We start from the raw sequence: 25,289 nt of genomic DNA, 5'->3' as shown, positions 1-25,289 counted from the left end.
CTAATTGCTCATCTCACCACGCAGCCCAATCTTTAATATTTTTATTTTATTTCTCATATCTTATTTTATTTAATAATAAAATAAGTCACACCAACATAACAACTTCACAACATCAATATACTTCACGTCATTCTAGAAAATCACATAATTTATCTATAAATCATGCAAACTATTTAAATTCTTAAATCATATAAATATATATATAAATAAATATATAAATCCTCATTAAATTAAGTAAATAATTAAGACGGGCGTTACAAAGCATGTGATAAAGTTGCCCTTGCAAGAGCATGAACGCTTCCGTTTGCTTGACGCCTAGTAAACACAACTTCATGGTTGTTAAAATTTTGGAGTAAATTTCTGCAACTTTTAACTATTAACCCATACTCCGAATGATTCACCTTATTGGAATGCACATCATCAACTAACATCTTGCAGTCTGATTCAAAGATAACCCTATGATGACCCAATGTTGTGATCCACTTGAGACCTTGATGCAGCCCCCAAACTTCACTCTCCGCCGGAGACATAGAAGCTTTTAAGACATCTGTCATAGCCCATACAAACCGTCCTTCACTATCTCTTAAGATTGCTCCCATACTAATTGTCCGATCAGCGGTGGAAATTGTTGCGTCAACATTGCATTTTAACAAACCAGCCCTAGGAGGTTGCCAAACTGCGGCATGTGTCTGCTGCTGAGTCATGGTGTGAGTCTGATGTACTCTTCTAGCACATTCCCAAGCGTTAAGCACTACTTGTGCACGCTGCAAAATCTGATCTGGCGATTCAATTTTGTTTTCCCACAATTGAAAATTTCGTCTTTTCCATATACTCCAAGAAGTCATAGAAAAACTCACCAATTGTTTCACTGACAATCGCTGCCACATGCGAGTGAAGACATCACCAAAGCTTTCAGCCCCATCCATCAATTCTTCGAACAAAGGCCAAAGATTTACTTTCCGCCAACATGTTATACTATCCGCACAAACAAGAAATAGGTGCCAATTATACTATGTATAAGATTGACAGATTACACAATTTGAGGTACACTCCACTCCTTTACAATTCAGCCTTTGTCTATTCGGTAGACAGTCTCTTCCAAGGCGCCACATAAAATGCTTAACCTTCGGAGGAATCGGTAGAGACCACAACTTATTCCAATGACCTTCTACTTTCCATTCATCTCTATTAATCAACACATCTACACAAACACGATATGCACTTTTAACTGAATAAACACCTTTCTTATCAAACCTCCAAATAATTGCATCATTTTGCTCACGGTGAAGTAAAGGTATTTTAAGAATTTCATCAACATCCCTCAAATTAAAATTATTCCTAATCAGCGGTTCATTCCAAGACCTAGTTTGAGGATCAATTAAATGACTTATAATGGCGGTTGCAGCGGGTTGAATTGTTTGAGTTGATATAATAGGATTCGCCTCATTACGGAGCCAAGGAGAATGCCAAATTGGAATACTTGAACCATCACCAATTCTCCACCGGTAACCTGTTTTCAGCAATATTCGAGAAGACCATATGCTACGCCAAACATAACTAGGATTGTGTCCCAAGGACGCTCCTAAAAAATCATCATTCGGAAAGTATTTAGCTTTGAAAATTCGAGAGACCATAGCATCCGGGTTGGTTAAGAAGTTCCAACCTTGTTTCCCCAACATTGCTAAATTGAAACCATGGATATGACGAAAGCCCATTCCGCCCCATTCTTTCCTCATAGTAAGCCTTTCCCAACTCATCCATCGGATGCCTCCACGCCCCTCATTTTTCATACCCCACCAAAAGGAATTCAGCATTTTTTCAATGTCTTCCGCTATAGAATGAGGGAGAAGGAATACACTCATGCAATAGGATGGAATAGCTTGAGCCACTGATTTAATCAGAACTTATTTCCCCGCTTGGGATAGCATTTTACTACTCCATCCAGAAATACGATTCCATATACGAGAGTGTTGGATAAATTATTTAATTAATAAAGGTTTAATTGAATGTTTGATCTCTTATGTTTATTTTAGTTTTTAAGTTGGTCTTTTATGTTTTAAAAGTTTTAAGTTGGTCCCTTACGTTTTAAAAGTTTCAATTTGGTCCAAAACGTTACTCACATTGGAATAAGTTAGTCCCTTCTGCGACATGATATTGAGTTTAATAAAACAAAAAAATTAAAAAAAAATGTTTTAAAACTGTTTTTCTAAATAAGTTAAGTTCCATCACTCATATTGTCAACTCGAATCTTTAAACGTTATGTGACTGAAGAGACTAACTTATTCCAACGTGAGTAACGTTTTGGACCAACTTGAAACTTTTAAAACGCAAGGGACCAACTTGAAACTTTTAAAACATAAGGGACCAACTTGAAAACTAAAATAAACATAAGGGATCAAACATGCAATTAAGCCATTAATAAATTATGGATTGACATAAACAACTATTAATGAATTATGATCAATATAAAATATGATCAATTGTTATTAAACACTAGTTATTGATGAATAATTTGATTAGACTACTGTTTTTGAATCGACAGTGATGAGTTTGACCATTTAGTTAAGTCCAACAACCATTGCCCTCAATCATTTAACTATTTAAACGTTATCTTAGCAGACATTTGAAATGCGGTAAAAACGTAAATGTGAACCTTGACGGTAACGATGTAGTCATCCTCCCAGCTTGCCCTCTTACTGATTATCTTCGTAATCTAAAAGGTACATAGTTTATGATCTAATCACATTTTCATACATATTATAATGTTAGTATATATGATTCATGATTACACTGTTAAAAAAAATTAACATTCTCTATTTTGATCTTCTTCTCCACCTTAAAAGAACCTCTAATCTAAATTGTTATTTTTCTTTTTGACAATTCTAAATTGTTATTTATTGTTTATTTAAATAAGTGAGTTTTACATATATTTGATTTTTCTATCATGATTTCACCATCTTAGTGTGATATGTTTATTTTGTTTGTCGTCTTTCTGCAACACTATTTTGATTTTTCGTCTTGTTGTTGCTTTTATTCAGTTCAAATCGACATATTAACTCATTTTCCTAGGTTTGAATCTAGGACCTCTAACTCTTTTACTCTTACCTCAAACTAGTTAAGCCACCCCAACCACAAATTGTATGATCTGAATGTTGCGAGTCTATTTGCAAATGAGCAATGCTATTTATCAAGAAAGATTTTATCAAGAAATTGTACCGAAATTAATGTTAGCCAATAAAATCTCAGTCTGCTCGTAAATCATGGGGTGGTGGGTGTTATATATTTTTTTTTATGAAACTTTAATAAATAAGATTAAAATCTAAGGGTGATTATTGTGCCATGTCATTCTTGAATTCACCAAGAAAATCCATTCTTGATATCTAGCATTTTCCTTTGCAAATTCGTGAGACGGAGGGAGTATTAATCTGAATGTTGCGAGTCTATTTGCAAATTCATTTTTCTTTTTTTATGTTTTTAATAATTTTAAATTGATTAATCGATGTATTCTACAAATGAATGTCATTAAAAAAAACGTCTAAATAAAAACGTCTCTTTAACCTTTCTTGACCATAAAAAAACGTCCATGTAACTATAGACTTGCAAGTTAACACAAGTAGTTAATTGGTTAACCATAGTTTATGTTCCCCACCTTTGCAAGTTCCAAAGGGACCAACCAAACACAACAAATGAGTAGTGTATATCATAAAATCATCACCAAATCAACGCAACAATTGAATGCCGTTGAAGATTTGAGTTACTCACATAAACCTTAGTATTAAATGCAGCAACTAAGACCCTCACCCACCCTTCAAAAACCAAAAAAATAATCACAACAATAGCCTTTCCCAAATGGAAAATTCCCTTTTTCATCCTTCTTCATCATTTCCATGTCTTCCTCAACCCCTTTTTCTCCACCACCACAAATCCCTTACCTCACCAACCTTGGCTTTGGCTACTCCATAGCCATAGCTCTTGGCTTCCTCTTCCTCCTTTCAACTCTCATCCTTTCATCTTATCTCTGTTGCCGCACTTTCCGCAACCGAAACAACCACCTGAATGGCAACAATCAGCTAAACCATAACCATGACGGTGTAGTTTTACCGCGGGTTATTTTTGTAGCGGAAGATGAAGAAGATCGTGAAGATGTTGTTATGGGTTTGGACCAAAACGTGATAAATTCTTATCCTAGGTTACAGTATTGTAAAGATTTGGGACATGACAGCACGTGTTCGATCTGTTTGTGTGAGTACAAGGATTCGGAGATGTTAAGGATGATGCCGGAATGTAGACACTATTTTCATATATGTTGTCTTGATTCGTGGTTGAAACTTAACGGTTCTTGTCCCGTTTGTCGGAACTCACCTATGCCAACGCCGTTATCTACTCCGTTACAAGAAGTTGTTCCACTTTCTCATTACATTGGTGAAAGGAGGACTAGGAGGTAGTAATTTTTTATTTTTTATTTTTTAATTTTAATTTTTTTTTTTTTTTGGGAGATGATGTAATGAAATGTTACTCCCTCCGTTTCAAAATATAAGCAAAATTTACCTTTTAGGTTCATTCATTTAATGATGTATGTGGTACATATTATGGACCACATACATCATTAAATGAATGAACCTAAAAGGTAAATTTTGCTTATATTTTGAAACGGAGGGAGTATGTGGCAAATGTATTTAGTGGGTTTGAAAATGTTGGGTGTTGTTGAGGTTTGGATTGTAGTTATTGAAAACTATGAGAAAATTGGGGATTGTCTTTTTCTTTGAAGAATGAAAATGATGAGATGGATTGACTTTGTTTAAGTTATGAAAATTTTATGTTTTATATTTTGACAATTTGTTAGGGATTTGATTTGGTGATATGATTTAGTATCATATTTTTTTGTCTTTGACCTAATACTGTTTTAGGAAAAATGATTGAGTTATTGTTTACTTGTATGAATGTTGGACAAGTGAGAAATGTTTTTTTTCCTCACTACATAAATGTTCATGAAAGTGTTAGGAACTGAAAAATGAATGATCAACTTAAGGAAAATGCTAGTTGGTACGATGAACAATCCAACGAAAATTGACAATTGTTGAAAATTGTTGATGAGTCTTTTTTTCCGTTGACTAATTATTTTCCCCTTCCATGTCTTTTCCATCTGCATGATATTTGTGAATTTTGTATCGTTCCATTTCGTGACTAAGAGTGTCTTGCTATATGGCACCACACATAACTATAGAGTAGTCTAAGCAATTAACCTTAAAGTGGCGTCGAATGAAGTATGGTTCTGCCAGCGAAGGATAGTTTAAGTAAATTTAGATTGACACAGAGACGATTTAGATGAGAGAAGAGTGGCGTGGGGAGGAGGGTGGTGCGGCATGGTAGTTATTAGCTGGGTGAGAAGTCTATGAGGTGGGATGGGACATGGTTGAGGCTAGGACGAGTGATAGTGAAGTTGAAAATGAGATAATTGTAATCTATTTTGGTGTTCTTTACATTGCACATACCCAATTTACCGAGTCAAAAAATATACTCTCTTTCAGATTTGAAAAATAAACAAAATGTCAAATGTATTTGTTCCAAATTTCGATCAAATACATGTAAAATTTTGCTTAAATTTAAATTTGGATTAATAAGATTGGTTTAAAACTTAGATCAAAGATGTTCATCAAGGTATCATTAAGGGTCTCAAACTAACCAGGCATGGATACTTCTTGAATTAATAAGATTTACTTTAAACTTGGTATGTTACTCGTTATGCCTTCGTGAGGTTGTTTTTCGTGACAAATAACATTTATGTTTTATTTGTTATAGATGTTCATTCTGATTGTAATTGGGGTATATTATTGAATCAACAAATTGTAGATTTAAGTATACACACTTATAGTTGTGTGTTTTTAGTATTGCTCACTTGGTAGGGATATTATATTGCATATGTAAGAATCTGGTTTTAAACCTTGGATTCCCCACTTATTTACTTTAGGTGGTGAGTTTCTAACTATTAAACTACTTGACAAAACAAAAAAAAGAGTAAGTCATGTTTTTAATCTCCACTATTAAATCATTGTAGCCCCATTTCTTAAAAATACATGCTCTTATTCAATATATTAGATGAATGATTCACATTCAACATAAGAACAAGTAAAACGAAAAATAGCCTCAAAGTGGCGTCGAATGAAGTATGAGTCCACTAAAGGAGGATGGTTTAGGTTAATTTAGGTTGACATGGGGATGGTTTAGACGAGAGAGGTGCAAGGTAGAGAGGAGGAGGAAGAGGATGCCGTGGTAGTTGTTAGTTGGGCGGCAGAGGAGTCTATGAGGTGGGACGAAACATGATAGAGGTTAGGACGAGTGATAGCGGCGATGAAAGTAAGATAATTATAAATGATAACCATTATATCTATTTTGGTATTGTTTATATATTAGACTAGTTCAATTTAATTTGAATCCAAAAAAAAATGTTGATCTCTATAGTCTTAGATATAAGCAAAATATCAAATGTATCTAATCCAAATTTACACTAAATATATTTGTTCCTAAACTTTTTGTTAGCTATTTGTACCTGCAAACGGAAGATCATCTGCATTTTGTGGTACCATAGCTTGAATTGATTTGACGTTTGATACCATGTGGTCTTCAAGGTACTAACGCAGGAGCCATAGGATAGATCATAGAAGAATAATTTTTGTTTTCACATTATCTTGTTTGACTCTATTTAGAACCATAATTTGCTATATTTCCTTTTCTTCTTCCTATTAATTATTAATGGACCCATTTCGTTGTCTTCATTAGTAGACAGTTAGTATTTGGTACCATGCATTCTGGGGACATGATTTTCTGTTCTGTCCATATTTTTGGCCTAGTAATATGATGTAATTTTATATCATTATCGTCCTTAATCACACGAACAAGTTGCAATTTGCTATTCAATATTGAAGATAATGTCAATGAATTATGAAATGTTTTCTAATTTTATGCAAACCAGCTGAATTATTATTTGTAGCGTAGCTTCAGCCACACGTTTAATAGTACTTTTTCCGGCAAGGGCATTATTTGAGTATTAATTTGCGACATAAAACCTAATAATTTAAGTACATGAAATGTAATGGTAGGTCATGTGCGTTGTACAATAACTTGATTCTCGATGATTGAAATTAAGTACATATTAAGCAATCACTAGAATGTGAGAAAAATCCGCTAGGAAAATGCCACACTCTATTAATTAATACAAAGTTAAATCGTTTATCTTAATCTTCTTATTTTTTAACTCTACCCCTTGGTTATCACTAGTGGCTAATTTTCTTTTCAAGCACTCCATGCTTAATTTGGACCCACATGTCGCACTGTGTGGAAACTTGAAAAGATTATACACATATTTTAACTTTTTCCTCATGAGATTGTAACGATTTTATTTCTCTTATTTTCATTTTTGGACAGCTCACATTTGGTACCAATTCATTCTCACCACATGGCCTTCTGCTCTTGTTATAATTTTTGCCTAATATTTTGCTATCCTTAATTACAAGGATTAACTAGATTCAACAATTGCAGTTGTTTTGGATGGCTAGACATTCCGTTCATATTAGTTGTAACTTGAGTTTTAGTCTTAAATTCTGTAATTGATAGGTTATATGTTAATTTTACCGTAAATTATTAACGAGGATAAGTGTTTTTGTTGACTTTGCAAGAGGTGTGTCTCCCCTAATCTTTTTTTATCATAAAAAAGGGATTAACTAGATGCAACACTCTATTCATCATGTGATATTGGCACTTATATAATCGCATTAACTTGTGTTCTCATTTTTTATGCACTTCATACTTTTTGCAGCGAAAAGTGAGAACATTATATATATGTCTGTACTCTGTACAATGTAGTATACATGTTTTTAGATTTTATTTTCTTATGCATTTCCTAGTTTCTCGTTAATATTAAATATCCTCTAGATCCGTGAAACAGTTCAATCACATTATTTTCACAAGTTGTGAATTGTGATTGTGGTTCCTTAAATTTAAGTTTTGTATGTGCGTTGACAATCACTTTTTGCTTTTTTGAAAGTAAGTACTTACTAAGCAATCACTAGAATAATCACCTAGGCAAGTACCAAAGTCTATATTTATTAGCATGCTTATACAATATGGAAAATCAGACCTCAATATCCTCTATTTCAATTTATTCATTCTGATTTACCTTTAAGATTTTGATATCTTACCAGAAAATCAGATTCAAAGTGTTATCTTATCCCATGGTTTATTTTTGTGTCCTTATTCCATTGTCAGTCTTATTGTTATGTCTGAATGAATATCTTCTCTTTGAGATGCATATGGTTAGTTATTTCTTAATCTAAAACTTCACATCTCAAATTTCATGTGTTCATTTTGAGAATTTTGTGTTTAGGTTAGTTATTTTCTTTTTATGTAAGAAAAAAAAGCACATGAAATCTTTGGATATTCTAAGTCCTGAAGATAGAAAAATGCCAAAGCAGAATGTTAACATAAAGTTAAAAAGATGGAAAAGTGTTTATATTTTCATCTTTATAGCTGGTTCTATTGCTCTTCTCCTTTCTGGTGCATCCATGTCAAAATTCTTCTCCTTGAAATCATTTCTTGATGTTGAATCTTTTCACATTCATCTAACTCCTGAGGGCACAAATAGGAATAATCAAAATGAAGTGTTAACAACTATACAAATTGTGGTTCAGAAAATTCAAAAGGAGCTTGAAACCCTGAGGGAAATGCATCAAGATCCATCATCGTCCTCTTCATCACAATTTGTTTTGAAACAAGGTGCTTTCCTTGCCGACATATTAGGACTACTCGAGTCTTTGCATAGTGAAGATCAAAATAGTAGTAGTTTCATTGTTCATCCTTTGATGAAAGAAAAGAAACGATCTGACGAACCTGCTAGTTACTTTTTGAGAGAAGAGATTAGAAAATATGTCAGAATCCGGCCTAACAGATTAGGAAAACAAAATTTCATGGGGGCGAATGCGACCTTCACTAGCATAGGACATGCATGTTTTTCCATGAAGGAAGAATTAGAAGAGTACATGGATTATGATATTGGTGAAATATGTAATGATGATTGGAAACTAGCTCAAAAGCTTATGGTTCATGGATGTGATCCACTACCAAGGAGAAGGTGTTTATCAAGATCACCTAAGCTATACAGTAAACCATTTCCTATCAATGAATCCATGTGGAAACTCCCTGATGATAGAAATGTTAGATGGAGTCAATATAGGTGCAAGAACTTCACTTGTCTAGCAAGCAACAACAACGCTCGAAAGGGATTCTTCAAATGCGCCGATTGTTTTAATCTTACCGATCATGAGATGCCGAGATGGATGAGATTGAATGGTGATTCAATTTCAAACCAAACAGGTGAAGCTGATTTTTTTATAGATGATGTTCTTGGAATAAAGCAAGGAGAGATTAGAATAGGGTTGGATTTTAGTGTTGGAACTGGAACTTTTGCTGCTAGGATGAGGGAATTTAATGTGACAATAGTTTCAGCAACTATTAATCTTGGTGCACCCTTTAGTGAAATGGTAGCTCTTAGAGGACTTGTTCCTCTTTATTTGACTATAAATCAAAGGCTTCCATTTTTTGACAATACACTTGATTTGATTCACACAACAAGGTTTCTTGATGGTTGGATAGATTTTGTGCTTTTGGATTTTGTTTTGTATGATTGGGATAGAGTTTTGAGGCCAGGAGGGTTGCTTTGGATTGATAGTTTTTTTTGTTTGAAGGAAGATTTGTATGATTACTTAAAAGCTTTCAAAATGTTGAGATATAAGAAGCACAAATGGGTTGTTGTTCCAAAGATTGATAAGGATGATCAAGAAGTGTTCTTTTCTGCTGTTTTAGAGAAGCCTCCTAGGCCATTCAGGTAATCTTACATCGTAATCTCCCTGCCGGAATGAGGGACTAATCCTTAAGACGTTCTTTTGTATACAGATATCTAAGATCGAACTCCTGACAACGTGCTCATTCGTAAATGTTGAACATTTAGAAGATTTTTCTTTGTGTTGTGTTAATAAATTTGTAGAAATATGTATGAATATAATATATGTCAATAATGAGCTTCATAGTTGAAATACATTGTTCAATGCCTATTCATGCTCTATATTTACTCAATTGATTTTGCACTTAGATTCTTCTTTTCTTTTCTATTTATTGCTTATTATCTTCAATATTTTTTCTGACAAGTCATACTTGCATTGTATATCACAATTATATAAATCAAACTGGATCCTCTTGATATTCTTCCCCTCCAGAAAAAAAAAAAAAAAGTGGAAGGATTAAGAAGAATGGATCTGAAACTGTAGAACAGTGAAGCAATTTGAATTGTATATATAGTAACTGGTTTTAGTTAAGTAATAATGATATGTATTGGGTCAATGTACTTGCCGAAGCAGGCTTGGCAAGACTAATAATCTCAGCCAAAGTGAAGAACTTCACTCAAGTAAGCATGATATAATGGGAAGCCTACTAAATCTTTTGCGCCTCATTATCCCATACATCTTTATATATGTGCTGAAATGCTTTCTGATATTTTTTTTTTTTTTTAAAAACCAAAGAGATGGAGACATTCATGGAATCTCCATTGCTTCTAATGCACCTGTTTTGACTCGCCTATTATATGTTGATGAAAGCATTCTTTTCTGTAAAGCAGATTCAAAAGAAGCTAAGTATATCAGAGATTGTATAAACACCTATCGATTGGGACTTCAGTTAAAAATGACTTTCAACAACATCTGCCTACTAAGATTTATACCAATATTAATCATTATTGTTGGTCGATATGACAAATGCAACGATAAACTAGAGGGGGTGAACAAATTACCTCCTTTTTAAAAAAAATTTGAAAGCGTGGTTTTACAAACTTTTGGAAATTCGATCAACTATGTGGAATTAAGCGCAAGCATGTATGATAACAAGATTAGCAATGACAATTCAGCTTTGAACTATAAACCCACACTTGAATTGTTAATAACTAATCAATTATTAATACACAATATAATCCATAAAACCAATAACAATATCAAACCAAACCTAGACTTATACAAGAAATAAGACTTAGACCTCCCAACTCATATCTTGTGCCATCCACTCATAAATATATTATTAAAATGATGTAAAAATATGTACAAGAGGGGGCCAAACCAAAACCCTTGAAAAGGCCAAAAGAAACCAAAACCCTTGCGGCATATGGATATATATAGGGATGGTCAGCAATGAAAGTCTCAATATGTGTGTATCATTTACAGGTTCATCATGTTCAAGAGGGAGGCTATCGCGAGCCTCACCTCTTATATATTTATACTTGTAAGTCAAAATACTTTTATCCTGTTCACTTTATAATCTTTTATCCGAAATCTCTCCATCCATATTATCCTGATCTTGATGGTAAAATTTTATTTGAAGAATTAAAATCCATTAGATAAGTTTTATCGGTTGAATCAAAATCAAGTTAAATGATATATTGAGTTCTTTAACGAATTTTGATTGTTTTCCTAATGCATCCATAACATATAATACTAACTATTTTGATTATTCTTGCATCTTCTGAAAGAAGTTTTTTTAAATAAAATATTTAAAATCTTATTTGAGATCTACAATGTCACAAGATAGATTGAATAGTCTTTGATTTCAATTGAAAACTATTTTTTAAAGAATGTCTATTATGAACGAATTATTAATGATTTTGCAACCAAAAAATTGTAAAATAATGATTTTAAATAGTTTTTGAGGGAATTCAAATTCATGTAGGTAAATTTTATTGTTTGAATGATATTTTGAAGAATTTTATTAAAACGACAGAAATTTATGAAGTATTTTGTACTACAAAGTTAAATTTAGAGAATTTTAAATGATACCTAAAAGCTATGAATAAATTTCTTCCATCTTATAATTATTTTCAAATTTTACAAGCTGTAGCCACACTTTTCAAAATTTTGAAATTGACCACTATAAATTTAAAAAAAATTGCAAATCGGTCCCTAATTATTGTTTAAAATATAAATTGACAACTTAAATTTTTCAAAATTACAAATAGTCTCCTCAAAGTTTCCAATTTGGCCAAAAAAATTCAAAATTTATTAAAGTAACCAAAAAAAGATAAGGGATCATGAGTTAAACTTTTATGTAGTTAAGGGATCATAAAGTTATAATATATGTTTGCATTTTATAGTACGTAGGTTGTTATGAGTTCCAGGGGATTTTATCTTTGCTTCCTTATACTCAGAGGATTTTATCTTTGCTTCCCGTTAAAAAGGTGTTTCTGTTGTAAACGTAACAAAAAATCCAAATCGAAATAAAGATAGAGCGTAACAAAAAATAAAACAGAATTAACAAAGCATACCCCAAACACTTATCAAATTTTATAAATACCAGAACACTCTCACAAGTTTCATTCATAACTCATATTTCTCAACAACACTTCTCTTCTCGCTTTCTCTCTATTTTCCTCTTTATCGTATATTCATCTTTCTTCTCACCCATTACAGTGAATTTAACGAGCATACATACATCTTTTAGGAAAACCTAGCTAGTAAACCATGGCCAGCGGAAGTTTCGCCACGAGTGGTTCAGGAGACGATTTTGAGGCAAAGATTACTCCGATCGTGATAATTTCATGTATCATGGCGGTGGGCTTATGTTCGGTTATGATGTTGGTGTTTCAGGTGGTGTGACATCTATGCACCCGTTTCTGAAGAAGTTTTTCCCGGCAGTATACAAAAAGACAGTGTTAGAGGCAGGGGTTAGATAATAATTACTGCAAATACGATAATCAAGGATTGCAGTTATTTACATCATCCTTGTACCTAGCTGCATTAACTTCCACTTTCTTTGCATCCTATACCACTCGTACGTTGGTCGTCCTATGTTGTTGATGGAAGCCGGTGTACAAATGTTGTTGTTGTCTCAAGTGGTGATAGCAATCATTCTTGGAATCAAGGTGTCACTGAGATCATTCTAGCTAACGATCTTTCAAAAGGCTATGCAATTCTGGTTGTTGTCATGGTGTGCACTTTCGTGCCTGCTTTCGCTTGGTCTTGGGGTCCTTTTGGTTGGCTTATTCCAAGTGAGACATTTCCACTCGAGACTCGATCGGCTGGACAAAGTGTCACAGTTTGTGTCAACATGTTGGATTTAATCTCTAGGGAACATACCAAATGAGTATTTTAGGGAACATATATATAAATACTTTGCAAGTTATTTTGATTTGTACCTGCAAACATTGTGATCACAAATTAACTATCGTGTTTTGGAAGTAGTAGTATAAGCTACTCATAGAATTTTTTTTTTTCCTTAAAATAATAAGAGTAATAATCTTGATGGTTTATTATGACATAGATTTTATTTAACATGTTTAAATTATCCCATGGTTTACTTTTGTGTCCTTATATTCAATTATCAGGCTGGATGTTGTGGCTGAATGAATATAATTAGTTACTTCTTAATCTAAAACTTCACATCGGAAATTGCAAGGTATATATGTGTTCATTTTGAGAATTTTTTCTTTAGGTACTCCTTTTCTCTATGTAAAAAAAACACATGAAATCTTTGGATACCCTAAGTCCTGAAGATAGAAAAATGCCGAAACAGAATGTGAAATCTTTGGATAAAGCTTATCGTTAATGGATGTGATCCTCTACCAAGGAGAAGGTGTTTCAAGATCACCTAAGCTATACAGTAAACCATTCCCTATTAAAGAATCCATGTGGAAACTCCCTGGTGATAGAAATGTTTGGAGTCAATTTAGGTGCAAGAACTTTACTTGTCTAGCAAGCAACAACACGTTCGAAAGGGATTCTTCAAATGTGCCGATTGTTAATCTTACAGATCATGAGACACTGAGATGGATGAGATTGAATGATGATTCAATTTCAAAGCAAGCAGGTGAAGCTGATCCTCGGAAATAAGTTAGGAGAGATTAGAATTGGATTGGATTTTAGTGTTGTTGATCCTTAGGTTTGATCCTTGGTGCAATCCAATTGTTATGAGAAAATTGTTGGTGGCATCATCTTGCGTTCTCACAAAATTTAAAACTCCTTCGTACATATCTTTGATAGCTCAAATATTAGTAATCTTAACTTCTTTCTTCTCTAGGGCTTTATAGAAAATCTCTCTAGGAAGTCTATCTTACGATTCTTCAAATCAATGAAAACTAAGTACGATTCTTTTTTATCCATCCGGTATCGCTCCATCATACGTCATAGTAAGTAGATCGCTTCCATAGTCGACCTCTCAAGCATCAAACCAAATTGATTCTAAGTAACTTGAATCTCTTTTCTCGGTCTTTGCTCAATCGCTCTTTCCAATAACCTCATGGTATGGCTCATATGTTTAATTTTTCTATAATTTACACAATTTTGTATATGCCCTTTTCATTAATAGATTGGAATTAATGTGTTTTTTCTCCATTCATCCGACATTCGATTTGACTTCATAATTTCCTTAAAAAATTGGGCGAGCCACCCAATGTCTCTATCTCCAAGACTTTTCTCCACTTCAATAGGCGGCATGTTATCAGGTCCACCCGCCTTACCATTACTCATCCTTTTCAACGCTTTTTTTTTACCTCTTTTTTTTAATCCGACAATAATAGTTATAGTTTCGGTCCTTCTCTCTCATGTCTAGCATATTTTAGTCCGATAAGATCTCATATCCTTAATTAAATAGATTGTGGAAATACTTCTTCTATATCACTATATGTCTTTTATATTCCACTATTTGACCAAAACTTTACCCTCTTAATATGTAATACACTTCACTTAGTCTATATCGTTTGTCCTTCATTTATGTCCCTTAGCAAGCCTATATATAGATTTGTCTCTCTCCTTGCTGCCCAAAAATTGGTCTTACTTGTCAAAAGTTTGTGTTCTGGCTTCGCTCATTGCCTTCTTTGTGGGATGTACATATTAGACAAACTCAATGCTCCTTATGTCACTATTATAAGGCAAAAATCATTTTTCAAATTCTTTGAATAACTTACGTATCTGATTTATATTATAACCTAAATGCATCATTTATTCAATATATGTAAAAGGTATTTTTTTTTTTACTTATAAAACTGACCGGGCGGAGTAATCATTAAATATTATAGAAAACATACTAAAAATTGTTGCAATATAATATCATAGGTGAGGAGAGCGACTTCCATGGGTCCATTTCTTAAGGTTAATTTTTATTTTATTTTTAGAAATATTTACCTAGATATTATGAATGAATGTCTATGCTACAAATAAAGAAAATAGACCGTTTTTGTTTTCATTTTTCTCCTTTCAATTATACCATTAAGCAAATTTGACCATAAGAATGTTATTTTGTTTTTTTTTTTTACAAAAAGATTTTTTTTTTTGAGGAATTTTTGTCAAAAGAATGTTATTTTGTTGGTGTCATTTAAAAACATAATAATTTATATTATATTTATTATATTTTTTCGAAAGATATTATATTTGTTATATTGTTAGCATCAATGCAAAAGATAAATATAGTTTGTTGGAATATAAAATTACAAAATACTGGCTTCCTTATCAAAATAGTCAAAATAGACACAAGATTTGGTCCCCTAAACCCCCTAATTGTGATATTATGTTTGTCTCAGATCTCATTCACCATGATGTTCGATGTTGAAATGCTCATTTAATTAATGAAATTTTTCTCCCTTTTAAGGCTCAACAAATTCTTCAATTGTCAATTTCTTTCTCTTAATTGCAAGATGAATTTGTGTGGGGTGCTTCACGGTCAACTACTTTTTCTGTGAAGAGTTCATACCATTTCTTAAAGGCAAGGCGTGAAGCACAAGGCTCACATAGCTCAATGCAGGACAATAATCACCAAGTGTGAAAAAAATTATGGAAAATAAAAAGTATTCCAAGACACATCCACTTTTCTTGAAGGATTCTACATGAAAAACTACTAGTAAAAAATGATTTGTTTAAAAAAGGAATAAGCAGCGATCCATTGTATGTTCTTTGTGGGGAACATAATGAAACAATTTCACACCTCTTTATGGAGTGTCATTGGTCAAAGTAGATATGGTTTGCTTCCTCTTTGGGTGTTGTGTTTAATTCGCATGAGTCCACATATGTTCCTTTTCATAAGTGGTTAGAGGAAAATATTATTGATGTCGATGAGGATATTATAGTCAATGTTCTGGCCTTGTGTTATGAGATATGGTGTGCTAGAAATAAGAAATGTTTTGAGGGGATTGATGTTGATGTGACTGCCATTATTCAAAAGGCACAAAGATTTATTGTGAATTTTAAGAGTGTTGGTACGATGTTGGTGGAGACACTAAGTGGAGGTCCAATTTTGCCAATATCTGATGTTCATTGGACACCTCCTTTTAGTGGTTTATATAAGTTTAATGTTGACGCAGCAGGTCCGATAGAGGGTGATAAGTGGGGTATTGGTGTTGTGGTGAGAGATAACGAAGGTGTTGTCGTTGGTGCTAGTTCTTGGCAAGTGTTTTCCTTACCAGATTCAGAGGTTGCAGAAGCCTTAGCTGTGAGGAAGGGTTTGAAATTTGCAAAAGATATGTCTTTTCTGAATCTTATAGCAGAATCAGATGCTTCTAATGTGGTTTAGCATTGAATGTTCACCAACAATCTCCCAACTATGTTGGCTCTATTATTCGAGATTGTATTAGATTTAAGGATAGTTTTCGTAGTTTAATTTTTTTACATGTTAGGCGTGAAGCCAATCAAGCTGCTCATTATTTAACTAAATATGCTCTTAAGAATTTAGATTGCATATGGGTCGAAGAAACTCCGACTTGTATTTATGCAGTTTCTGCATTTGATTTATTGTCAGACTTTCGTTAATGAAATTGTCTTTAACGTCAAAAAAAAAAGTACAAAATATATATTAGATAAACTTATAATTTTAATCAATATTAATTTTAATTTTAAGGCAAAGTTATTCGTTGTTTTCAATGGCTGGTAACCACGTCTCATGGCTCCGGAAGTGGTGACCGCCGGTGACTCTACACCCACTCATAATGCACGCCACTATTTATTTTTATATTTTTTATTTCGATAAAGCAGGCCACTATTTATGTCACAATAATTAATTAACTAGATTCATTCTTGAGCTTTCACTCTTTTTTCTCTTTTTTAAACTTTGGTTGTCATAACTTTTATTTTTTTATCCTTTGAAGAAAAAAGGGTGATTTATAATCAATTTTGTGACTCTATTTGTTTTGATTTTTCGTTTTTGTGTGATGTGTTTTTTATTTCCCATCTTAGTACTATAATGTGGTGGCATTTAGGGTGGGTATGAGAAAGAGTTTCCCACTATGAGAAAGTTTTTTTTAACCATTAGATCCAATCAAGCACACAATTTTATTATGGTCTCTACACACTAGATTTTTTTTATTAATCAAATTAAAAAAAAAAAAAAAAACAGAACTGAGAAAGAATGTCATCATCATCCCCAACCAACAACCCATTCTTCACCGCCCACTCCATCTCCGATCAACTTATCAGCAAAACCTCTGATTCATGATCCGGTTTACTCATCTGCTCCAACAATTCTCGCTCCCATCGTTGGTGCTGTAACCATCACCGAAATCCGACCAACCGTTTTCGATTAGTACCATAGATCCACTGCCGGAATTGTTACCGGAGGTCAAGTTTCGCTGGAAAGCTTCCATTTTCGCACTTTATCTTGACGTCATCCTTTACAACCCAGAAATCAGAGGAGAACCATCTTGCTCGATTCACAAAGACCAAGTTCCATTTTTCCCTTTAAATCAGAGGAGGTCCTCTTTTAATTTTTTTATTTCTATTCTTTCAGGTTTCCATTTTGTTTGCTTGTCAATCACCTTTGATTTCACTTTCCCATGTCTAAAAAACAACACTTTCAAGAAATTTGAGATCTCAGTTTCTTATGTTCTTTGTGTGGTTGAGAGTCATCGATGTGTTGATTATCCTGTATGAGACAGTCTATAAGTATTTAATTTGTTTGAATTGATTAAATTTGGTCAAGTGAGTATGATTTATGGCAGCTGAAACTCTAAGCAATGATAAACCATAAACCTTGACTTGTGTTTAGTGGTGGTGGTGGTGAAAGGAGGGAGATGATAATGAGGTTGAAGACAAACTGGAAAGAGATATAGTGTAGACAGTCTATAATATGATCAGTGTGTCTTTTTAATCTAATGGTAAAAAATCAATTTTCCCATGATGGGAAACTCTTCCCTATTCCCACCCTAAATGCCACCATAATGTTTATTTGATTTAGGTTGAACAATTAGTTTTGATCAAGTGCATATTCAATCAATGACTTTAGTGTCATCAACATTGCAGATCTAGAGACGTGAATATTTTGAAAACTTAAATATAGTCAAACTTTTGTAGACGTATATACAATACCATTTTATGCGATTGGCGGCTTTGAATTTGTATTGTACTCCCTCCATTCCTTTTTATTTGATGTTTTAGCTCTTAAGTTTTATTTCAAAATATTTGATGTTTTAGAATTGTTGGTATTGTTTGTCCAATTTTACCCTTGTCACAATTAATTACGTTATGAAAAAATTAATTACGTTATCAATTGTTGGTATACTCCCACCATTATTTTTTGGATGAAAAAATTGTATACTCCCACGTTCATTTTTTGGAAGTGTAAGTAATAAATGTATTGAAATTAGAATTGTATACTCCCACCGTTCATTTAAGAAGATTTGGAATTTTGAGAAGAAAAAAGCAAGGAGTAATCATGGCAGCCAAAAAATAAAATAAGGGTATTGTAGTCCAATTCTACAACTATTTTCATTCTTTAATGATTCCTTAATATGTGTGTAATCAGCTAAAACATCAAATAAAAAGGAATGGAGGGAGTATCAATGTACTTTGTTAACTTGAATGAATATCTTTTATTTTTGTCAGAAAAAACGAGATTCCTCTTAAAAAAATAACAAGATTATAACATATATATAGTCATTTAATTACAACATAGTTGATAGCTTCGTGAACATTGAGATGCTTGGGTTCAAGTTTAAATCACAGACTCTCCACTTATCCACATTTATAATGTACGAGTATAGTCACTAGACTACTAACAAACAAATAACTAGATTATGACGTAAAAAATAAATTAACTTGGATTATAAATAAAATTATTTATCCCCGAAGAAAATGTAAAATTATTTAAACGAAACAAATTTAGTTGAGCAACCAACAAATTGGTTCAGGAGAGGAGGTTATTTTTTCGGAATGTAAATAATCAATATTCAAATCTCAATTCAAAGACATGTTTATATTTAATGTCGGGGAAGAATTTATTTTTTTGTATAAACATGATACCCTCTGAGCAATTATAGAAAATCTGCTTAAACTGAAAGATATCATTTATCATCTTATTTAAGATGTGTTTTTGGATTGTCGGACTCAAATATGTTTACCCAGAGTAAAGTTGTTCAAGATTGAGTTGAAGCCCATATCGTCGGCCAAATACGAACTGACCCATTAACCAAGAATCCACACAAAGCATGACTCAACAACGGACCTCACGTACGCATCACTACTCAGGAACGCTCCTCGTCACATCATGGTTGTCATATCGATCTCTAACGGCTTCCCACACTTTGCGTCGGGTTTCTAAGAGATTGTTACAATGTCTCCGAGTTTAAAAGTGTGACTCAGCGTCACACTCAATGTACGATCATAATTTCACCGCTTTTCGCAATCTTTTCTCTTCATTTCCCTCACACTTGAGCATTGGAGTGTTAATCTATTTCGAAGCTCTCTTTTTCCTTGCCGTAGAACAATCTACTTTGCACTATAACTTTTCCTCTGTCGTGATTGACTCTTTTTAGCACGGGCATTTTCGCTAGCAGATCTCTACCTTGGTCTACTATAGAACAAAATATAATATATGAACAACAAAACAAAATAATACATAACTATTCATAAAAAAAAGACTATACAACTAAGTATAGTTTATTTTTTATTTTGAATTAAAACTAACATTTATAGAAATATTTTCTAAGAAAATTATTTAATTTTGGACATTTGTAACATTTGACTGTACAAAATAAATAATATAACAGAGGTTAAACCAAAATTTGTTCAAATTACAAAGGGCGAAAATATCTTATTTTATTATTTTCAAGAATAATATTATTTTCAAGAATAACATTATCAAATAGAGTAAAAAATTTGTTTACGAATTCTTATTCATATTTCAGATGTAAATAGTTTTATAATACCAATCCATTATAATTATTTATATAGTGTATTATTTGGGAGAACTCGAGTTTCATTCATGGTTGAAATAATCTTGATTAAACTTTACTTATTTATTTACTTATTTATCAGTTGAACTTTGGATTACTAAGACTTTTTACGTCAAGAACGGGAGGGTTGTGCGCGCAAAAAAAAAATTGTTAAGTCTTTAATACTATACCACTAAAAAGTAAGAGTCACATAATTCCACAAAATTGTTGTAGTTTTTATCTATTGAATTTCTATCAACTTAACTATATCACTAATTATAATTAATAAGATTGTTAATACTACAAATAATACCACTAAAATTAACTCACCTAATCATTTTGTGCACAACCCAAAAAATGACTATTAAAATAAAATGGATAATAAAGTATGAAAGTAAAACTTTTTGGTTATATTTGTGACAATTAAAAAATGACAGTTTTTTGGCTTATATTTGATATTTAGTGAAATATTTTTTAAACAAGAAAAGATAATAAAAAATTTCCATTATCTGAACTAATCTTAATTAACATTTAATTAATTCCTATATCATTCTTTTTTTTTTTAATAAAAACATTTAAGTCTTGACAAAAAAAACCATTTATGTAATTTCCTTATTATTTTTTTTGGTAAACATTGAATTACTGTTTTTTATAGATGTCAATTCCTTTTTCATAGCATAATATAATTATATTTATATTTATTATATCGAAAATATCGTACAGTAAATTTTTACCCAAAAAAAAATTACTAAATCCAGTAACAACTTTTACTGAACACCCTCTAAAAAATTTTACTTACAAGCAGCAGAATTAGCAGTTAAGTAAACACATGCAATCACCGTCAAAATCTCAACGGCGTCAAAAAAATCTTCCAAACCAAACCACAAACGCCGTTATAACGTTTTCCTTTTCTTACTCGATTCAAAATCACCCGAACCTAAGGTTCGGAACCAAACCTCGTTAAACACAACACTATAAAAACCCACACTGAGACTCTCGCCTCTAACCACAGTACACTCTCTCCAAAACCGAAAGAGAATTTTTTTTTCTTCAATTTTCAAACCTTTTTTCCTGAGATTTAGGGTTTCGTTGAAAAATGGCTGACGAATCGGAGAAAAGCACCGTGACGGTGGATCGTGACGGCGGCGATTCGTTGCTTGAGAAGATCACCGAGAAGCTTCACTTTGAGGATGATTCTTCATCCGATTCTGATTCTCATTCTGATTTGGATAAGAAACCGGTTATTGAATCGGTGAAGGAGAAGGTTTTTCGCCTTTTTGGAAGGGAGAAGCCTGTTCACTCCGTCTTCGGCGGCGGAAAGCGTATGAATCTTTATTGTTTTAGTTGTTTTGGTTGAGATCTGTGAAAGAAATTGATATTTTGAATGCTACATTTTAGTTTATGATATTGCATGTGAATGAAAATTGTGATTGGTTATGATTTTTGAGTATTTATGTATTGAATTGAAGATCTGTTTACTATTGTTGACTAGTGTTGAATCTGAAAAGAGTATTTATTTGTGATCAATTTTTCCAGTGTTTTCTTGTTAGATTGTTTATTGAATTGTATCTATGAATCATGAAACTAAGTGATTGAGCTCTTAATGACTTTGCCAAAGGACGAATTGTTTGGGAAAACCGAGTGCGATTTGTGTGTAGAATAATTTTTGTTTAGACTTTACCTCTGACCTAATTTTGGATTACTAGTGCCTCAAAAAAATATCTATGAATCATGGCCAATTATTTATGTTAGCTAGTCGATTAGCCAAGTATTTTTTCTTGTTTTGTTTTTGTAATTTTGTTAGCTAGTCGATTAGTCGATTGAATTGTATCTACGAAATTTGGTTTGGTAACTTTGTTAGTTAGTCAATTGAATCATATCTATGAATTGTGATTTATGTAAGATGTCAAAACATGGTAATTTGTGGAATTATATGATTCTTACTTTTTAGTGTTATGGTTTTGCCGAGTTGGTTCTCTGTTTTTATTGGTTCATGAATCGTGATGCATGCCTCTAAAAGAAGAGATGAAATTTTAGTTTTTGTTGTATTATTGCGTATTTGTCTGATGGGCAATTGTGAATTGCAGCTGCTGATGTGTTCTTGTGGAAGAACAAGAAGTTATCTGCTGGTACACTCGGGACAGCAACTGCTATTTGGGTGTTTTTTGAGCTGCTTGAGTATCATTTTCTCACTCTCATTTGTCACATTTCGATTCTGGTTCTTGCACTATTGTTTTTGTGGTCCAATGCTCATGCCTTTGTTCACAAGTAAGACTCTTCAAAGCTTGTTGATCTATTGAATCAAAGCACAATTGTGCATAAGCTCCTATCTAACCATTTGCTGTATGTGATGAATATCAAATAATATTTTGTAATGTTTTGTAGGACTCCACCTCACATTCCAATTGTTCATCTTCCTGAGGAACCATTTCTGCAGATTGCTTCTGCTTTGAGAATTGAAATCAACCGAGGATTTTCTGCCTTGCGTGATATTGGTACTGGAAAAGATGTGAAGAAATTCCTCATTGTACGTAACCTGTGAACTTTCTAGTCAATAATATATGCTTGCATTTTTTGTTCGTGATCAACTGTTAGTATAATTTTCATAAGTAATCTTCATAAGTGAATGAATGATGGGGGCTAAATGCATGCTAACTATAATTACTTAAAATAATTTGTAAGATGTTTGCTTGCATTTTTTCTTCATGATCTACTGTTAGTATAATTTTCATAAGTAATCTTCATAAGTGAATGAATGACGCGGGGCTAAATGCATGCCAACTATAATTACTTAAATAATTTCTAAGATGTTTGCTTGCATTTTTTGTTCACGATCTACTGTTAGTATAATTTAGTAAAGAACTAAACTGTTGTCATGTTATTGACCACTGCTAAGGATTTTGTTGTTGATGTTGTGTTAGGTAATTTTTGGCCTGTGGATTCTGTCGATTGTTGGGAGCTGGAGCAATTTCTTAACCCTGTTCTACATATGTAAGAATAATTCCTATCAAACTGATTTATACGTTTTTTCTTTCTTATGAACTGAATTTTCACTGATCTGCACATTCTTCATTTGCAGCTTTTGTTTTGTTGTTCACGGTGCCTTTCGTGTATGACAAGTACGAGGACAAGATAGACCCTCTGGCAGAAAAGGCATCCATCGAGATTAAAAAACAGTATGCTGTGTTTGACGAAAAGGTCTTGAGCAAGATCTTCAGCAAGATCCCAAAAGGTGTGTTGAAAGGAAAATTAGCTTAGAGTTTGTAGAATGTGTGCTCCGGCTAGAAGAAAAAAGAGGCTACAGTCTTAACTGTTTTTATACTTGGCCTTTTTTTGGATTGTTCTAGGCAGTATTGATACTTGGGAATATGTAGTTTAAAATTTTGAAAATGGATTTATTGGCTACTCTGTTTGGACATCTTGTAGTCCTTGATTAACTTTGCTGGTATGTTGCTGAAAGTTAATATTCTTGTTAAAAGTTTTTTTGATTGATTAAAATATTTGGGTTTTCATTTTTTCGTGCTGCGAAAAATGTTTGGATATGCACCCTGATGATTCGTGTTATTTTAAAAATATCTTGGTAAAGGTATTGTTTTTTTTCATTTATGCTAAACTTGACTGAGTAAATATGTTGTTCCTTTATTATTTTAAGTGTACTTGTTAGCATTCTCGGTTGGAACGAATTTCTGTCTGGATATTTTTGCAAATCTAGACATTAATCTCCTTTATTTTGAAGTGTTTGTGTCATAAATTTACAACTTTTCGAAGGAAAAACAAAGGCAACCTTGTTCTTTGATGGAAAATGTGGGAATTATTTAATTATTTATAAAGGGATTTCAAACCTTGTGACAAATTGGAGTCTATAACATCATTACATCAATATTCCCTGGAATAATATTTCCAACAATGGAACAACCGTCCTTTGCCTAATAAGGTAGACGATTTGGCAGTGTAAGCCAATTATTTAAGGCTTTCTTTTTTTAATGGTATAAGCATAAGCATGGTTGGTATACGTGTCGTGTTCGGTATGTGCTTCAAAGATCATCCGGCAAAGAGATCAACCTTTTCTCCTCTATTTTAGGATCCGATGAATCTAGATTAGGAGTATAATTGGATTGACTTGAATTGGGAATAATAAACACATAAATAGAAACTATTACTTTCCTTATCATTGGATGAACTTAGACGCGATTCATGCCAAAATTCAATGCTTTTTCCTGGTTTCAATATTCACAGTGCCTCTATTAGTGTGCTTGTTTTGACGTTGTGCCGGGGATGATGGACTCAACTCACGTTGAGTTGGAATCTACACCAACTTTCATAAATCTCGATGAAAAGGCATAAATGTATTTTTTTTAATGGTGATATTCATTGAACATTTATATTTTAAAAATATAGTAATTGTGATTTCAATATATTTTAAGAAATGGAAAGAGATCTCTATTCGCTTGTTTCATGGGATATATATCTCAGCATTATTTTTGGGGAAAATAGCTTATAACTTTTCATTAAGCATTATTTTTGGGGAAAATAGCTTATAACTTTTCATTAATAATCAAAATCGAAATACAAAAAGGTGTTTCATTAAAAATATGGGGACTAACTAAAGAAGAAGCCTCTTGAGCAAGGGTATGAGCGGCCTCGTTCGCTTGTCACCGACTAACCTCCACCTTAGAGTTTTCAAAAAACGAGTTATGACTTCTACACACATCCATGATTGCTCCGAATTTAGACACATTATTTCTTCCTCTATTGAAATAATCAATTTTCTTCGCACCCAACTCAAATTCCACATTTGTAAGTTATAGTTCATGCACCCATTAAATAGCATAGAGAAGTCCCAGTGCTTCTCCAACCTCGGACGAACACACCGGATTAGACCACATCGTCTTTTGCCCTGATGAAATTTTCCAAAAGCATCCCGCAAAATCCAACACAATTTAATATGCCTCCGAAAATGCCGCGTCCACATAATTTATATCAGACATCATATTATTTTTTTTAGCATTTAGAAAAGGAAAGAAGATTACGTATTTTAAGATTATTCAAATTTTTATTACTTTAGTTATTT

The 25,289-nt window shown here is 32.8% G+C and overlaps 4 protein-coding genes and 1 pseudogene across 4 annotated transcripts; 4 read left to right on the top strand and 1 right to left on the bottom strand.

Annotated features, from left to right (window-relative positions):
• Window positions 1-254: 254 nt before the first annotated feature.
• Window positions 255-926, bottom strand: LOC146897649 (uncharacterized). Its single transcript, XM_085736446.1, has one exon. It carries the CDS (start codon window positions 924-926, stop codon window positions 255-257), a length of 672 nt encoding a protein of 223 aa, XP_085592572.1.
• A 2,724-nt stretch (window positions 927-3,650) lies between these two features.
• On the top strand, window positions 3,651-4,509 carry LOC146897648 (RING/U-box superfamily protein). The gene has a single exon (XM_085734467.1). The coding sequence runs from the start codon at window positions 3,888-3,890 to the stop codon at window positions 4,443-4,445; it is 558 nt and encodes a 185-aa protein (XP_085590593.1). The 5' UTR covers window positions 3,651-3,887; the 3' UTR covers window positions 4,446-4,509.
• A 2,768-nt stretch (window positions 4,510-7,277) lies between these two features.
• On the top strand, window positions 7,278-10,087 carry LOC146897647 (S-adenosyl-L-methionine-dependent methyltransferases superfamily protein). Its single transcript, XM_085734466.1, has one exon. It carries the CDS (start codon window positions 8,418-8,420, stop codon window positions 9,879-9,881), a length of 1,464 nt encoding a protein of 487 aa, XP_085590592.1. The 5' UTR covers window positions 7,278-8,417; the 3' UTR covers window positions 9,882-10,087.
• A 6,191-nt stretch (window positions 10,088-16,278) lies between these two features.
• Window positions 16,279-17,939, top strand: LOC146897646 (uncharacterized; annotated as a pseudogene).
• A 3,283-nt stretch (window positions 17,940-21,222) lies between these two features.
• On the top strand, window positions 21,223-23,730 carry LOC146897645 (reticulon-like protein B4). Its single transcript, XM_085738293.1, has 5 exons — window positions 21,223-21,540; window positions 22,306-22,486; window positions 22,604-22,745; window positions 23,140-23,209; window positions 23,298-23,730. Exons 1-5 carry the CDS (start codon window positions 21,315-21,317, stop codon window positions 23,474-23,476), a joined length of 798 nt encoding a protein of 265 aa, XP_085594419.1. The 5' UTR covers window positions 21,223-21,314; the 3' UTR covers window positions 23,477-23,730.
• The last annotated feature ends 1,559 nt before the right edge of the window (window positions 23,731-25,289 follow it).

Source organism: Medicago sativa, chromosome 8, assembly GCF_051527215.1.
Source record: "Medicago sativa cultivar Bolivia chromosome 8, Bolivia_mono, whole genome shotgun sequence".
Taxonomy (NCBI): Eukaryota; Viridiplantae; Streptophyta; class Magnoliopsida; order Fabales; family Fabaceae; genus Medicago; species Medicago sativa.
The sequence above is the reverse complement of the archived record's forward strand: the minus strand, read 5'-3'. Positions and strand labels throughout refer to the sequence as shown.